This window comes from Nannospalax galili, unplaced genomic scaffold, assembly GCF_000622305.1.
Source record: "Nannospalax galili isolate Female #2095 unplaced genomic scaffold, S.galili_v1.0 scaffold557, whole genome shotgun sequence".
NCBI lineage: Eukaryota > Metazoa > Chordata > Mammalia > Rodentia > Spalacidae > Nannospalax > Nannospalax galili.
The window spans coordinates 1,171,651-1,187,936 of record NW_008340356.1 but is presented as its reverse complement, the minus strand read 5'-3'; the positions used below and the strand labels follow the sequence as shown (position 1 = coordinate 1,187,936).

The window sequence follows — 16,286 nt, the reverse complement described above, 5'->3', positions numbered from 1 at the left end:
TAGCCTGAACATGAATGGCCATTTTTCTTATTTCCTGAAAAAGGGTAAAGATGACTTGCATAGTGTTTACATTGTGTCAGGTACATAAATCATCTAAAGATTAAACTATGCAGGGGGGAGGGGAGGGAAAGCATGTAGCTTCTGTGCAAACATTATACCACCTAATGTTGACAGACTTGGGGACTTGTGGATTTTGGTATCTGGAAGGGGTCTTAGACTCCATTCCCTGGGGGTGACTACATACACTTAGTAATTGCAAACATTGTCTCTCAATTCACTGGATTACAATGTCGACCTGAAGTCTCTGACACTTAAGGTGTCTAGTTCTTACCTGTCATGTGAATGAGTGGATGCAAATCAGGCACTCCCTGACCACAAGTGGCCTCAGTAAACACACAAAGGGTCAAATGAGCTGGTTGGCAGAACTTCACATCACCCTACACTCCACCTAATGCACCCATGAGGATGCTCTGAGTCCTTCCCCAAAGAAAGTCATCAGGAGTCCTGGGCCTCAGGGATGGAGCCAGCTCTTGTGCTAGACTCCAGCATCTGTGACAGGACGCTGAAGCGCCTTGTTCTGAATCTCTCAGCAGGTCTGTGAACATTTTACTTCTAAACGGATGTTTTGTGAAGGGGAAGGACAATGACAGTCCTGACGCTGTATTCCTCACAGTATGTTAAATCCAGGCTCGCCTATGGTGTTCTTATTACACACAGCTCCATGCTTGAGTTGATTTTCTTCTATTGATGCTGAGTCTTGGGTTTCCAGGGGTGTGAGGATCACAGCCAGAGGCCAAGAAGCCAGTACTGCAGGGGAATCTTAGGATTAGATTCAAAACACACAGTGAAAAGCACACTGTATATTATCAAGCATTTTATTGTATAGTAATGCATAGTAACCAACAAAGGTGTCATGGGATGGAATGTGTGAGATGTTTATCCTAAGCCTTTCCTCTGCTCTGTTTGTAAGTACACAGTAAAAGCATGTTTACTCATCAAAGCATTGCCCATGAGCCTTCATTACAGGAGTGTAAACATAGCACTGGTCACATGTAAAATTCTCAAAGCAGCAATGAACCTACACACATCACATGAACTACACAATTGCTTGATGATAAGTCTGGCTTTCAGGGTTTTCCCTAATATAAAGACAAAATATTAAGACAGTTCCTCATAGTGCAATTTTAGGCACTGAATATGAACTTCATTAAAGATAAAACTTTTATGTGTGTGCAAAACTTTTATTATGTGTTCATGTGTGTACCAGTGTATGTGTACATGTATATGTGTGTGAAAGCCAGAGGACATCAGGGGGGTGCTGTTCTTGAGGAACACCTTCCACCTTTTTACATTTATTTACTTAGAGTGTGTGTGTGTGTGTGTGTGTGTTGTGTGTGAGTGCATGCAGTCACCGGACATGGGAGCTGGTTCTCTCCTTCCACCATGTAGGTTCCAGGGATCAAACTCAGGTCATCAGGCTTGGCAGCAATCACCTTTACCCAATGAGTCATCTCACAAGCCCTCATCTTGTTTTTTGAGAAAGAGTCTTTCTCTACCTAGAGCTTATCAAGTAGGCTGGGCTACTGATCAGGAAGCCCCAGTGACCTACCTGTCTCCACATGTGCATGTCACTGTGCCCAACTTTTTAAATGGGTCCTCAGGACCAATCTCAGATCTTCATGATTGGAAGGCAAGTACTTTTAACAAGTGAGCCATCTCCCCAGCCCAAAATATTTATAACCATCTCAAAAACCAATCACATGTGAATCCACAATCATACACTCAGAGGTAAGGAAGGAAAGCTCAAACACTAAGGTCATGGTTATATATAATCGAAGTTATTAATATCAAGATAATGTAAAGCAAACAATACTGTTGCAGAATTTTACTAGAGAAAAACTAGAATTAGTTGAACGGACCGAACACAGGCAGTCCCAATGTGCGTGTTGAGAGTGCGGTCCTAAAATGCACAGAACCTACAAGTGCTCTGGTTCCTCTCAATCTGGCCACAACCAACGCCATGCAGCTACCCTGGATGGTGCCAAAACTCAGACATCTCAACCATTCTCAGCCTCATTCTGCATCACTGCTTCAAAGGCCTGAAGTGAACAGATCTGGTTGGTGAGCACCATACCTACTTGACAGTCTCCTGTTCCAGATTTATCTAGTCAAAAACTGACCAATTTGTTCTTTTCTGTGAAACTAATTTGTAATACAGTGAGCTCTTTTGAAGCTATATGATTAAAAACCCTGAACTAGAAATTCTCAGAAACAGATACACTGCCCGTCACTTAACAGGATGATTTTAAATTTAAAATCTGACTTACAATATAGTACTTCCTACATTACATTTTGTGCTCAATATAAAAGTGTCAAGAAAAATCAGGAAGGAACTGTGAAGACAAGTCAGGTTAGAACCTGCAGTGGCTTCACTGAGACAATGTCACTGACTCAGACTTGAGGACCACCAGAACTCAGCAAGCATTCCACTAGGAGGCTGAGGTGGTGTGAACATTTAAAAACTACATACCCGGATTTCAGGACATCTTTGTAATCTATCAACCTGCCTATTAAGGAAACAATTCATAAATTATTCCTTTAAACTGAAGTCAAGAGCCTACAACATCCTGGTACTGAATACTGTTTCTAGTCTGGGTCTCCAGTCACCTGTCATTTCCATCTACTGCTCCAGATTCCAGAAGCGAACAGTGTCCAACAGAGCAGCAGCAGAAATAACAGCATGCCCTGCTCATGGCTCCCGACACCCAACTGCACAAGATGTGACACTCAAGAGAACACAACTGATCTACGCTTGCCACAGACTGTAGAAACAGCTAAGCCATTCACTGAGTATCTATAATTTTGCATCCAGAAGAAACAAAACCAAAGGCCTCATTTGACATATTATTCTTCATGAAATCTTGACTATAGCTTCCATTCTAGCTTAATATTTTTAAACAAAACATTTTCAACAGCATAGCCCCAACGCTGCTCTTTAGAGGCCTCACTTCATGGAAGTGAGATACACTGCACTTTGTTTTGTTTTGCCCATATCTGCCTCACAGATCCTTCAGCCTGGGAACAGCCCACATATGCAGGAAAGCACTCCCCGATGGGGCTGTCCTGTACCCTGTAGGACTTCTGCATCATCCTAGGCTCTACCCAACAGACACAAGCACCATGTCCACCACACGTGACAGCAAGTGTCACCAAACTGTGTCGCAAGTCTCTGGGGAACAAAATCACCCTTAGCTGAAAGCCACAACTGGAAACAGGTGAGAGGGTGATGGTACCACAGCAGGATGGCTCTGTTTATTTCTGAGATTCCACACTCAGAACTGAGTGAACTCCAGTTATGTAATGAGATCTATCAGCAAGTCCTGAAAGGCTGAGCAGGGCTCTTCCTGTGGCTGAACCAGAAAGATCCCAACACACTGATGACAGTCCATATTCAGCAAGCATCCAGGTGACACAGTCAATGAAGCTTCTAAAATACAACTTCAGCCAATGGGCCATCACGGTGAGTATAAAATACAAGAACCATTTTCCAAACCTTGAGTCAGACAACAGGACACTGGGCCATGCACAGCTAAATGCTGGAAACAGCCCAGGCAGGAAAACAGCTGAGGTCCTAGCCATTGTGACATCATTCTCCCTTTCTTCCCTTTCTCCTCTTTCTTTTTTCTTGCAGGTTCTTCAGGTCAGTCATCACATTCAAAGTCTTTCGTATCCACATAATCTAAAAATCATTTGAAGAAATGATTAAAACCAGGAAGTATGTATCTAGAGAAAACCAGGATGTAAAAGTTTGCACATACCACAATGACCAAGGCATTGAACAGCAACGGTGCTGAGAACACAATAGAAATGAACATCCCTCGGGAGTCAAAGTACTGGTACTTTGAAAACACCCTGTTTTTAGAAAAAAACAAAAAAGACATTTTATCAGGCCTTTCAGTGCTAGAACCTAACAGAGAATTGATACCTAACCCAAGAATGATTCAAGGCAGAGACATTTGTCCAGAATGGGCCTGCTGGGTTAGTTGCAGATTTGGCATCAATTATAAGACACTAATGACTTCAGTTCTTAAAGCTGTACAGAAACAGCTTTAACACTTTCATAAATGATAAAGTAAGAGCTATACTCCTATTACAGCCACTTAAGAAAGTGCTGTGCTGGGGCCTGTCTTCCCAACACCTTACTCAAATACAGCTGTACAGGACATTTGAAAGGCTAAATGATTCCAACCTGCCCAAAGGTACAGAGCCAGGTGGTGGAAGGCAGGACCTAGCTACTAGGATTACTCCTTCAATAGCCAGCACAGGAAACGTGTTGGACAGCTGTGACTAGAAACCTGCTACATGAGCTTTGTGTTACAGCAATGAACAGCAAAGATATACTCCCCTTTGAGGGAAGCCCACCTTCTAGAGGGAGGGAGGGACTCAGGCAGAGTGACAGTCTGACTTATAGAGACAAAGCAGGTAGGGTGTGGGTATACAGGTGATGAAGGAGGTCAAGATCCTAAACAGGAGGAGGGAATGACAGACATGAGGTGGCAGCAGGGAATGACTGGGGACAGTCTGGAATGTTCTAAGTACTGAGACAGACTACTCATTCAGGAAAATAAGGTGCCAGGTTAGGGCTGGGGAAGCAGGGAGATGACTCTGGAGGCTCTGACTGCCCAGACATGTATGTTTCCAAGGGGAGCGGGCAGAGAGCAGGAGGTTTCACAGGTACCACCTACTACCTAAAAACACAGACTCCGTGCTCTCTAAAAATCCCACTTTTGAATTACGTAACTCAAATTAAAGTAGTCCACTACATTTTCTCCTAGGTTATAACTTAATTGGCCAATGTCTTAGCGCTTATGTGGCACGATCAACAAAGGTTATACCATTCTTCAACTATTTAACTACTCTAACAGCCTTTAGCATCTCACTGACCAATAACTCTTAAAGAGTTATCCCACACCTGACAGTGGGGGTCTTGTTGAATAGCCCATAGCTTTAAGAAGGAGCTTTTGATTATTTTAGTAAAAAAAAAAAATTTGTTGAACTAGTCTCTTTTGTCAACAACAAAAAGTTTAACTGCTTGTTTCTCAGGGTCTAAGCTCATCTATAAGGGGCGCTCAATGTTTATATAGCTGCAATTCCTGGCGTCCTCAATTTCTCTCTAAGTTCTGTGTTTTATTTGGAAAGTTCCAAGTGACAACACCACTGCAATGGGAAATTCCTAAGACACAGTCAAGAGATCAAAAAGCTTGACTTTACCTCCAATTCATTGCGGCCACTTCATTGATGTACTCAGCACAATAGACTAACACTACTGAGAAGAGACAGAAACCATGTTAGAGAATGTGACCAACCACGAATCATTATAGATGTAGAGTGTGTGCTTTCTACAATGTCAAATACACAAGAATACCAAAAGATGGCTGAGAAATGCAATGGCCACTTTAGCTATTATATAGTAAAGGCTATAAAATTATGAAGTTATAGAATATGCCCATTTAATAGGAAAAAAGAAACAGAGATCACCACATATATAGACCCTAAGGGTCTTAATAAAAACTCCATGAAGCTGTTCTCCACTCGCAGCGGCCACCATGATCCAGGTAGAAAGCCCAGTCTCACGGGGCCTCAGTTTGAGAAGATGGAATAAGTCATGAAGCATATAAATCACACTGAGAACCCTGAATACACTGAGAAGTTCGTAAGGGTGCTTGTGGTCATCCATCTTCAAAATCATAAGCATGCATAGTTCTTAAGCTTAGAAAATTTTTCCAAATACACTAGGTCAACTGATGGGACATCCATCTTCCAAGGCACCTGCCTTGGGCCTTTGCACATTAGCCCTCTGCAGAACTACTCACCCTAGCACTCTAGTCGGCTCATACCTGTGTGCTTCTGTACTTCCTGCACTGACTCCTGTCAGGCCCCTCAGAGTATTTCACTGTACCACTGACCTCTGAATTAGAAGGATCATCACAGCTGGTGACAGTACAATTTAATATATCTATGATTATCTACTGAACATGGGTATCCCCCATGAAGCTACATTAAGCTCAGAAGCCTGTTTTGCTCACCAATATAGCCCCAGCATTTCTCAGGAATTCCTACCTTGCACACAGCCAACTTACTCATCTGTCTAAAATCAGCTCTTCCATTTGCCAAGCAAAATCTCAGTTCTTCCAAAACCTACACAATCAAGTACATCTATAGATGTAATCCTCACCAATGGAATGCTTAGCTCCAGGTCTGTGGTACCTGACCTGTGATCTGACTTCCCATCCATGTCCTACGCTGTACTTCAAGAGCTGTGCCCGCTTGTCTGCATTTGGGGCAGACCTCATGCCAGGGCCAGCCAGCTACTCTTTATCTTTTTTTACTGATATTTTACCACATACTCTTTTGACCCAACTGAGGGGCTCAGTGTACTGACTGGACCCATTTGGCCCAGTACCATGACTTTGGGTTTTTTCTGTGTAATCTTTGTCTATCATTCCATCACTAAGTTGGGTCAGTATTTCATTTTATGCAGAGAATTTTTAATTTACATTCTGCCTCCTAGAGCAGGCAGTGTGGGTCTAAACCTAGCAAGAAAATGTCTGCATGAAAAGTCAAGCAGTGTGGGACAGAACACAAGGAGGAAAATATCTGTGTAACAGAGTCTGCACAGCACATCTTTGTACAACTGCTGTTCCATACTCTCCCTGGCCAGCCAGGAACATAGGCAGTACTCAGCAAGCCCCTTCTGAGTTCAATGTCCAAGTACTTCATGGTTTCCACACAGAATGCTGAATGGAAGAGTTAACAGGTTCTGTGAAGACAATACATACACCTAGGACTACCTCACAGCAGTCAGAGCATAGGGTTAAGTTCTCTCCTACTCACCCAGGCACAGGAAGTGTCCAATCTGCAGTTTATACCTCTGTGTTGAGAAGCATGTGAGAAGCAGGCAGAACAGGTGGAAGACAACCAGCCCCAGGAGCCACGGCTCAGTCCAGTCTGTCTCCTGTGAAGACACACTATTAGAAACCAGGAGCCAAGGAGAGTTTGGGACACTGCTTTCCTGTGGGCAATGGGAGGGTTACTGGTCCCACCCCTGAGTTGTGGGACTCCACAGCTAGGCCTCCCAGACTCTGGGTGGCGTGGGGGGGGGGGCAAACAGAGAAGGGAGAAGAAACAGCAAAGCCTCAACTACAGCAGGGTTTCTAAAATAAAGTCTGAGTACGCAGAATGGAAGGCATGACCCACTCAGCCCTTTTCACTGTTCAATTATTAAGCTGGTGAAGTCTAAGGGGTCAACTTATCCCTAAACAAGTTGAGTAAAAGGACGTTGGCTTGTTCAAGGAGATTGCACTTCCTGGGCTATATGAGGCTGATCAGAATAAACTCCTGTGTCAAGGTCGGGAACTCAGAGCCATTCTAAGTAGCAGAACTTGACTGTCCCCAACACTTCTGCAATGCACCCAACCCAGGTGGTTAGGTAGTGCTTCATCGGTTTTCCTGGGCTTTACAGGTGAGCAGTGTCCACACCTTGGGCTGAGATCAGCCTGACTGACCCGCCGGACACTAGGTCCTTCCCAGCCCTTGCTCTATGAGCCAAGTCAGGCTCCAGAGCATGGAGTCCCAATGCCCTGCAGGCTGAGTCGAGTGCTCTCCGCTAGAGACCACCCTATCTTGTGCCACGTGCCAGCAAGACAGTCTGTCCTGAGTCTGGCAGGGAAAGCAACGCCCACTGCGCACGCACACACACACACACACACACACACACACAGAGCCTGGCCGGGAAAGCAACGTTCGCTGCACACGCACGCACGCACGCACGCACGCACGCACACACACACACAGAGCCTGGCCGGGAAAGCAACGTTCGCTGCACACGCACGCACGCACGCACGCACGCACGCACACACACACACAGAGCCTGGCCGGGAAAGCAACGTTCGCTGCACACGCACGCACGCACACACACACACAGAGCCTGGCCAGGAAAGCAACGCTCGACACACACACACTCACACAGAGCCTGGCCGGGAAAGCAACGCTACACACACACACACACACACACACACACACACACACACACACGCAGCGTCCCTGGTCTCCAGAGCCTGCAAGTTACCGTGATCACCGCGGGGATGCTGACGGGAAAAGCTCTGACGGAGTACGGGGAAGGCATCGTGCAGGAGACCGGCCTTTGCAACTGCCGGGAGCAGGCTGCCGCTTCCCACCGCCCGGAAACGAATCTGATCTCTTCTCGCGAGATCTGCACTGGTGTGAGCCTAGCACTTGGGTGCTCTCGCGAGAATTCCATGCATTTTCTTTTCGAAGGCCCAGGTGTGGTGGTATGGTGTACCGCTGTAAGAGACGTAGAACGACTTCCTTCTTGTGCTGTGGTTGACATCCCAAGACCGGCCGGGCTCCTGCGCCCTACAGACCTGGGATGATCCGACGACCCCACACAGACTGATGGACAGTGTGCGTCCGCCCCGCACATCGGGATGAACAGGGTGCAGTCTATCCCCACAGGCGGGCACTGGGTATTGAGTCTGAGTGCCCCACAGACCTGGAATGAGCCTGGTGACTGCCCAGAGACACGGAATGGGCATGGAGTCCACACCCCAAAGACCCTGGGTGAATACCGCACTCTCCTCAGAGACTTGGGACCGGCGCAATTATCTGTGCCCAACAGGCTCTGCATGTATATAGTGCCCCAACCCGCAGACCCTGGATAGACCACAGATCAGGATGAATTTGGTGTCTTCCTCAGAGATCTGGGAAGCAAAGAATGTTATAAGATACCGACTGGCACCTATAGAAGAGATTTTTAATACTTTATTATTTTTATGTGTATCTATGTATTGCCTACATGTAGGTTAAGTGCACCTGTGTCATGCAATGCCGGCAGAGGACACAAGAGGCTGTCGGATCCCCTGGAACTGCAGTTACAGACAGTTGTTAGCTGCCATGTTGGTGCTGGGATTCGAACCCAGGTCTTCTGCAAGAACAGCCAGTGTTTTTAACTGCTGAGCCGTCTCTCCAGCCCATTCTGCTGTAGCCCCTCCGCCTGGTGTTCCCACCTGTATATTTGGTAAATGCACTAATTTACGGCTTTCCTTTGTTGTAATTATGAAAGTTCATGCAACCTCTTCCACAGTGGAACATCATTCAGGGTTACTTAAATCCATGTTCCCAAGCCATTGTCACTCATGTTTGGCTCACAATAGACTATATTTTATTTCCGTTGGAGCTGTTGCTACATTTTTGTCTTGATAGGGATGTGGCTAGTTTGCAACAGACTAATGGTCTCTATAAGTTCTAGGAAAAGTTTTCTTCTGGTTCTGAGTGCTAGTTACTCTTGACTTGGGTGAGCTTGAATGAGAATGTGAAGTAAAGTGCAGTCACTTTGCTGTCATGAGAGGCCCAATCTTTGGGTTAATTTGGCACTGAGAGAATAAGGCAGGAAGGATAATAGAAATTGACTGTATTCCTAGGCCATGGGAACCAGCCACAGGTGCATGTTGCTAAGCAACTGCAGTGGTTTTTCCCTCTTGGTTTCTGAAGGACCCAGCCTAAACTTCTCCACAGGCAGTACACAAGGAATCGTCCCTCCAGGTCTAATTATCTGGAGTCTCAGGTTTGGGTTTCACTATCTGATTAACACTTTTCCATCCCTGAACTGTGCTGCTGCCACAGGTCTCTGTCCACAGTCCATTCTTTACAGCTAGAGATCATCTGACACAAAGCAAAGTAACTACTTTGCTTGAACACTTCTAAAGTGTCCATTTCTCTTGGGGCCCCTTGACTCTTCTATGCCCTGATAGATGTCAGATCACATGGCCTTGCAGTATCTCCAGCCACACAGAGACCTGCTTTCCTGTCCATGGCCTGTCTTCTTTTCTTAGGGTTACCAAGCTTTGTGCCAAGCCCTCTGTCCCAGGGGAGCCTTAGTCTTCTTGCAACCAGCTGTGTCCACCCTTTATCTCTCACATCCCAACAGGTCTCTGCTGGCCTGACTTCTCTCTTTCTCCGTCTGCTTATTGGTTTGGTGGTTCTTTTGGCTGCCCTAACAAGGAGCCAATGACTCTGTTGTGGAAAATCACACACACACACACACACACACACACACACACACACACACACACACATACACACACACACCAGTTGGGCTATATGGTTCATCCTTACAGGTCCTGGCTAGCACAACCACATAAGACGTGGCTTAGTGTCACCCACATTTGTACCCATGTTGTTTGTTTACTTGCTGTCTGCCATGTGTTTGTTTCATTGCTTGTTAAATGATATCCTGCTTTGCTCTGCAAGCCCAGGAGCTTTTCCGCTATTCCTTGGTTTGCAGCACATAGTAAATCTGTATACAGTTACCAAATGAATGAGTGAATAAATTAGTTAATATAGGGATTAACACGTTTCAAAGTTTGGGAAGTGCTGCTGAGCATTTATTCCTCTGGGTTCTTATATTCTAGATGAGAACTATTAAGTACTTTGAACATTTTTTCATCGGTTAACATATTCAAGTTTTTGCATTTTTATTAACTTTGATAACCATTGTGCTCTTGGGAAATGTCTATTTGCTTCGTAGTTTCAAATTTCTTGTCTTCTGTTCACATTGTTAGAGGGGCTTGGGGACAAATGTTCCAGCTCAGGGAGACCTGATAGGCTAGGCTCAGCCATTGTCCCAATATGCCAATTAAAGAGACAAATAATAATGAAGGAGATGGAGAAAGATTTACTTGGTTTGGCCACATTAGGAAGAAAAATAGATTGAGGAGTTCACTGACCCCAAGTCTGTGTTAAGGGCACTGACATGACCTCTAGGTTTGAATAAAGGAAGAATTAGGGTAGGAGAGCCGGAGGACTGAATGGCTAAGCAGTGTTGGTCAAGGTGTGGTCTGGTTGGTTGGTATTTGTACTCTACCAGGTGGTTAGAGGCAGAATAGAAAGGAAAATTAAGGAGACATGGGAAGGGGAAAAAATATCTCTCCTCAAAGCCTGAAGTCTCTCACCCATTGAGAACATAGATGACTGGAAGGATGACACCTATATCCCCCAGCTTGTGACTGCATTGGTCAGGAAACATCCAGGTGGTCATGGTCATCCATGCCCTAGTCGGAACCTGCTTACCACAAAAGAGCTGTACACCCCTACCCAGGGGTCATACTCCAAGCCATACAGAGCCCCCAAACCTTGCTTGCTGCAGTCCTCCACATACGTGTTGTAGCGCATCCCTGAATCAGAAGCTAGAAGTCACTCAACTTGCTCCTTGCCTGGGCTGTTCTGGTTAAATCTGCTGTAGTCCACACAGTTCCACATGACCTCCATGTTGCTACTATCTATGCTTCCAGCTGTCAGTTGACACTAGGCTCTGAACAACCTCCAGCCATGGAGTTGCCTTGAGGCCATCTCAGGCCAGAACTCCTGATGACCTTGCCCTGCAAGCTCTTACCTTTGAGCCTCACAAACCTGTGTGCCAAGTGATGCCTCCCAGACTGATGACAAGTCAGATGGAAGACTCTGGGAGGTAGCCGAGAACATCTTGGGAAAGGTTTATGAGACTGAGAACACACCTGTGTCTCTTCCAGTGATTTGCTATCCAATGTGCTCAGTTCTGACAGCAGAAGAAGAGACTGAAAGTCTTACTACAGTCTCTAGAGTTTGTCTTCAACTCACAGGCTCAGGATTCTCTCAGTCTTGTTATTTGAGTGGAGCCTGGGATGCTGGCCAGAGGCCTCATCCCCAAAGATGCCTTGGCCCTGAAGGCGAAGCTCCTACTGCCATCCAGTGCCTTGTTTGGATGATAATCAGATGTGGCCCTGGCTTGTGCCAAAGTATAATCCTTCATCTACACTAAACAAAGGCCCAGTAACAGGCCAGACACCAGTAATCTGCTGGAAATCTGGTACTGGTATTAGACAGATCCTCTGTGTATTTTGAGTTCAATTCTGTGTGCTGGCACACATTTTTTTCCTGACCCTCAATCCAGTTTTCATTTAGATCAACTACAAAATTTTAACAAGAAGTATTGGAAAGCACTCCTCTGTTTTTTTCAAACTTTTTAAAAATTTATTTCTATTTTATGTGAATGAGTGTTTTACCTGCATGTATGTAAGTGCACCATGTACATACAATGCCCAGGAAGGCCAGAAGATGGCATCAGGTTCCCTGGAACTGGAGTTAGGGACAGTTAGCCACATGTGGGTGCTGGGAATGGAAACTGGGTCCTCTGCAAGAGCAGCCAGTGCTCTTAACCGCTGAGCCATTCCAGCCCCAGCACTGCACTTTTCATTGAATTTTTAAAAAGAGGTGAAAGAGCTGTTTGCAATTTCAGTTAACACATAACTAGACTGTCCATGGAAGTGCTTCTGAAGATGCAGCCGCTCCATCGTTAACCCCAGTGGGCTTGACCTCTACACCCAGCTTTAGCCCTCATTCTTTACTGCCTCCTGGCCTACTTTCCTCCCTTTCCTTTATGGCTGAAACACTCAGAGACAGCATCTTCTCTCTGCCTAATGTTCACGTATGGACTTTACAGAAATAGAAGGAAGGCTGGCCTGTGTCACAGCATTGCTCTAAGAGGAATCCAGTGAATGGAAAATCTTCCACTTCTGGAAAGACCATGACCCCCTGAGTGAGCCTCAGACTGTCACCCTCTCTTGTATCCCTCCTGTCCAGTTTCCTGGGGTTGCACAGTGCTCATCTCTGTGATTCTGCTCAGTAGCAGCATTGACCCCCTATGCTCTAACCACCCTTGACCTCTTGGTTTAGTCTCCACCTACTGCTATTTGTAGCTTTTCACTTTTGCTTAGACTCAAACATACACACCACCATGGTCAAAACATCCAGACGTACAAACTGTGATTCTGTCTGTGGATTTACAATAGCATGTTTAAGATGACACGGACACTGGTACTATTGCGGCAAGGAGACCTGACCACCTCCACTCTGACCCAGCCTTGCCTTTCCCCCAATCGCACTGGCTTTGAGTGCAGGGCTGCCACATACCTTGACTGGGCACTAGGTGGCAGCACCTGCCTTCTAATAGGCAGACCCTATCACATCTCCAGGTTTTAAGAAAAGTGAAATTTCAATATGTTCAGTTATAGAATGAGACTTTTAAGTTTGCACCATTTGATATATTTTTCTGCTGATGGAGTTGACAAGTATGATAATTGTTCTCTTCTGTCATAGATTGACTTTAGAAAACTAGTCATTTTAAAGGTGCTTGTGCAAAATCTGTAATTGTAGATGTATAGAGAAAAATCTGACAGATTTTATATCACATTGCTATTTTATAGCTACAATAATTTATTTTGCTCCTGCCTCAATTTATTCATCCAGGTCTTCCTCAGTAGCCTGAGCCTTTCATATGGAGTCAGCAGCCTTCTCACTTATTTTCACACCCTCAGCACCTCTGACAGGTACAGATATGACTGAACACACAAAGGAACACACACAGTTGCTCGTTCAGTATTCACACTACGGGAATCCTCTCTTTTCTGGGATGATACATAACCAAGCACACCTCTGTGCTTGCCTCTCATTAACAGACAGGCATCTCCTTCCAAAGAAGGAAAAGGATAGAAGGGACCACACAGTCACTGCCTTTTCTGGGGAAACTGAGTCAACACTGACATGATTGGGAGGACTTCCTGTTCCTGCTTTGTTCCTCACTGCTAACAGCAATGTTTTACAGAACATATTTGGGAGGCCAGTGGCCGCATTCTCATCAGGTTGTGTTAGTCATAATGCTCTGAGACCCAGGGAGCTTCCCTGCCGTGCCTCGGTGTGCACTTTGTATTTAAGTTGTTTAAGTAATTTTTTTTCTCTTCTTTTGACTGTATTGATCCAAAATAGATGAAATGGCTGACTCTGTGCTGGAGCTTAGGACATGCCAACTTGCTATTTGGGATATTTGCTACTTTTCTAGACAGGAAAATGGTGAGAAGCTGGTATATGGTGAACCAGCTCCACCAGTGTTCGAAATCTAAACCTCAGACCTCTGGTAGCCCCACAGTGATACCCCTGACAGCCCCAGCCTCCTGCTCTGATGTGATTTTCTCTTAACAGTTTATAGGAGGCTCTGATGGCTTGTGGAGCTTCCTGGTCTCTGATGGTTTGTCATTTCACCTTTTTTTTTTCTGTCTTTTTGAGACAGGGTCTCCCTGTAGCCCCAGCTGTCCTGGAACTCACTATGTAGACCAGGCTGGCAATGTAATTTTAGAGATGCTAACTCACAACAAAATTTTCTCCTCACTTCAAGCAATCAGGAGTCATTCTTACTAGAGTAACAGCCTTAGAATGTCTTTTAAATCGTGTTCACTACAAGACAAATGCAATTTTCCTGGGGCACAAAAGAGACAAAACCCAGGAATGGGTGGTACAGGTATTTAAGCTGCTTGAGGTATTTAAGCTGCTTGACTATGAGCAAAATCAGCAGAAGATTGTCCTGGGCTTTTAACATGCAGATTTGTGTTTGGAATTTACTGAATGACAGGGCAGTTTCTCTGACATAAAAATAATTATTCATATATATGTGTGTGCCTATAGAAACATAGTTTGCAAGATTGAACCTGCAGATTGTACAGTTCTTATTGGTGCAAATATCAGGCCTTAACATAGTATTAAGCTTGGTTGGACAATGTTTTGTTCCACACAGGCTCACAGAAATGCTTGGTCTTCACATCCTTTCTGACCTGCCAAAGTGTTGTTCCTGATGGTCTGGGTACCTTTCTGCACTACTATGGCGCTTCCATGGCAAGAGGCCACAGGCTCAGTGGCTAAGACAACAGAAAATTACTTTCTTAAAGTTCTGGCAGTTGGAAATCCTCAACTAAGGAGTTACAGGTCTGGCTCCACCTGTGGTTCCTCTCCTTGGCTTGCAGATGTTGGACAAGACCCCACAGAAAATGTCAGCCACAGTGGAAAAATGCAGTTCAACACTGCCAGCAGCAGCCTGGGGAGTTTGTTCTCCCCTTAGAGACCTCCACTCAGGTAGAGCCAGATCCTTGGCTATGCCAGAGAAATGGCAGCACAAGAAAGGGGGGTTAAAATGAGTGAGTTTAAGTATTTAAGAAGAGGACAGTATATAATCCCAACACATGAATGTGAGCCTCTTGAGAGTCATATTCAGTCACACCTTACAATGACTATATTTATGATTTTGTGGCTAAGTTATATGCTCAATTAAAGATTGAGCAAATTTAAATGAAGTTTAAAAGTTGGTTACAAATATATTATCTGGTTTACTTATTTCTCCTATCAAAGCATTTCTTCTTGTAAATGAAACTGTAAGGTGGTTTATATGAGGTGCTGTTTAGATTTAGAGATGAGAGAGGAGGGCTAATACCTAAAGCTCAAGATTATACCCATTCTAGCCATGAGTGACCATAGTTCACTTATTGTTTTTAACCTCTTTGTTTGAGATGTCTTTAGGAAAACACACATCATCTCTGTTGGTAATTTTGGCTTTATTGGTTGTAATGTTTCTTGACTCTCAGCCAGTAGGAAAGGCAAACTAGATCCCAGGTGAAGGCTTATCCCCTCCTCATGCTCCCTTCATTCTCCGTCTTTCTATCCTGCCTGTGATGACAGGCTGGCATAGCCATATCCATCACCTCACTACGTGACCTGTTTTCTAGTCCAGGTGTTTTACCCTTCATTGATCTGACGTGTTCGATAAGTTCTTGGGTCTGGTTTTTCTGATGTGGCTCTAATCTACCCATGTGTTTGCAACTGAATTTGATAAATTCATTAAAGTGGTGCCTTTTTACTTTTAAGGGTAAGTTATTCATCAGTCTATGCCTCACTGTTGGTGCTAGACAGGTGTATACATGCACAGAGAGATGTAGTCATCCTGCCTCTGCATTTGTACTCAAAATATAGCCAAACGTTGCTTATAAAGTGAAGTTACCCAGGGCAAGACACGGCCTGAAAACCACTGCTTCACACAACGTGGAGTCACTTAGCGCAGTGCACAGCCTGATCTCCATACTGAACTTTCATTTGCTCCTGATGGTCGCCTGGAAGATTTGACAAGAAGTCTGTAATATCTTAAATTGCTCATAGGTAGACAGCTTTTGCTTAATAAGTAACATTTATGACTATTTTATATTTTTCTATATTAAGATATTTATCCTAACCACCCTAGGACATCTTCTGTTTATCTCTTCAGTGTGCAAGACTCACTTCCACATCATAGTTCTTTTCTATATGGGAGATGCTGCTGAGACAAAATAACATGACACTGTTTCTTTTGTTTGGGA

The 16,286-nt window shown here is 44.7% G+C and overlaps 1 protein-coding gene and 1 long non-coding RNA gene across 3 annotated transcripts; one reads left to right on the top strand and one right to left on the bottom strand.

The window, feature by feature from the left end:
- Nucleotides 1-861: 861 nt before the first annotated feature.
- Tmem18 (transmembrane protein 18) lies at nucleotides 862-8,837 on the bottom strand. 2 transcript variants are annotated; one of them, XM_008835399.3, is made up of 5 exons: nucleotides 8,129-8,837; nucleotides 6,895-7,015; nucleotides 5,272-5,326; nucleotides 3,819-3,912; nucleotides 862-3,739 (listed from the first exon to the last, which is right to left on the bottom strand). In XM_008835399.3, the coding sequence occupies exons 1-5, from the start codon at nucleotides 8,705-8,707 to the stop codon at nucleotides 3,647-3,649; spliced, it is 942 nt and encodes a 313-aa protein (XP_008833621.1). In that variant the 5' UTR covers nucleotides 8,708-8,837; the 3' UTR covers nucleotides 862-3,646. The 2 variants fall into 2 exon arrangements, with proteins under 2 accessions (XP_008833621.1, XP_029420491.1); XM_029564631.1 differs by having other exon boundaries at nucleotides 5,272-5,323.
- A 113-nt stretch (nucleotides 8,838-8,950) lies between these two features.
- LOC115070726 lies at nucleotides 8,951-15,793 on the top strand. Its single transcript, XR_003849875.1, has 2 exons — nucleotides 8,951-9,097; nucleotides 14,681-15,793. It is a non-coding gene; the product is annotated as an uncharacterized LOC115070726 (long non-coding RNA).
- The last annotated feature ends 493 nt before the right edge of the window (nucleotides 15,794-16,286 follow it).

What these genes read in the sequence shown, in the direction of transcription:
- Tmem18 (XM_008835399.3), bottom strand. Translation starts at nt 8,707, where the DNA reads ATGCAGAGCCTGTTGGGCACAGATAATTGCGCCGGTCCCAAGTCTCTG. An exon ending in GCATCCCCGCGGTGATCACG is followed by an intron (nt 7,016 to 8,128) that starts GTAACTTGCAGG and finishes GTGTCTTCACAG; the next exon opens with GAGACAGACTGGACTGAGCC. An exon ending in TCAATGCCTTGGTCATTGTG is followed by an intron (nt 3,740 to 3,818) that starts GTATGTGCAAAC and finishes AATGATTTTTAG; the next exon opens with ATTATGTGGATACGAAAGAC.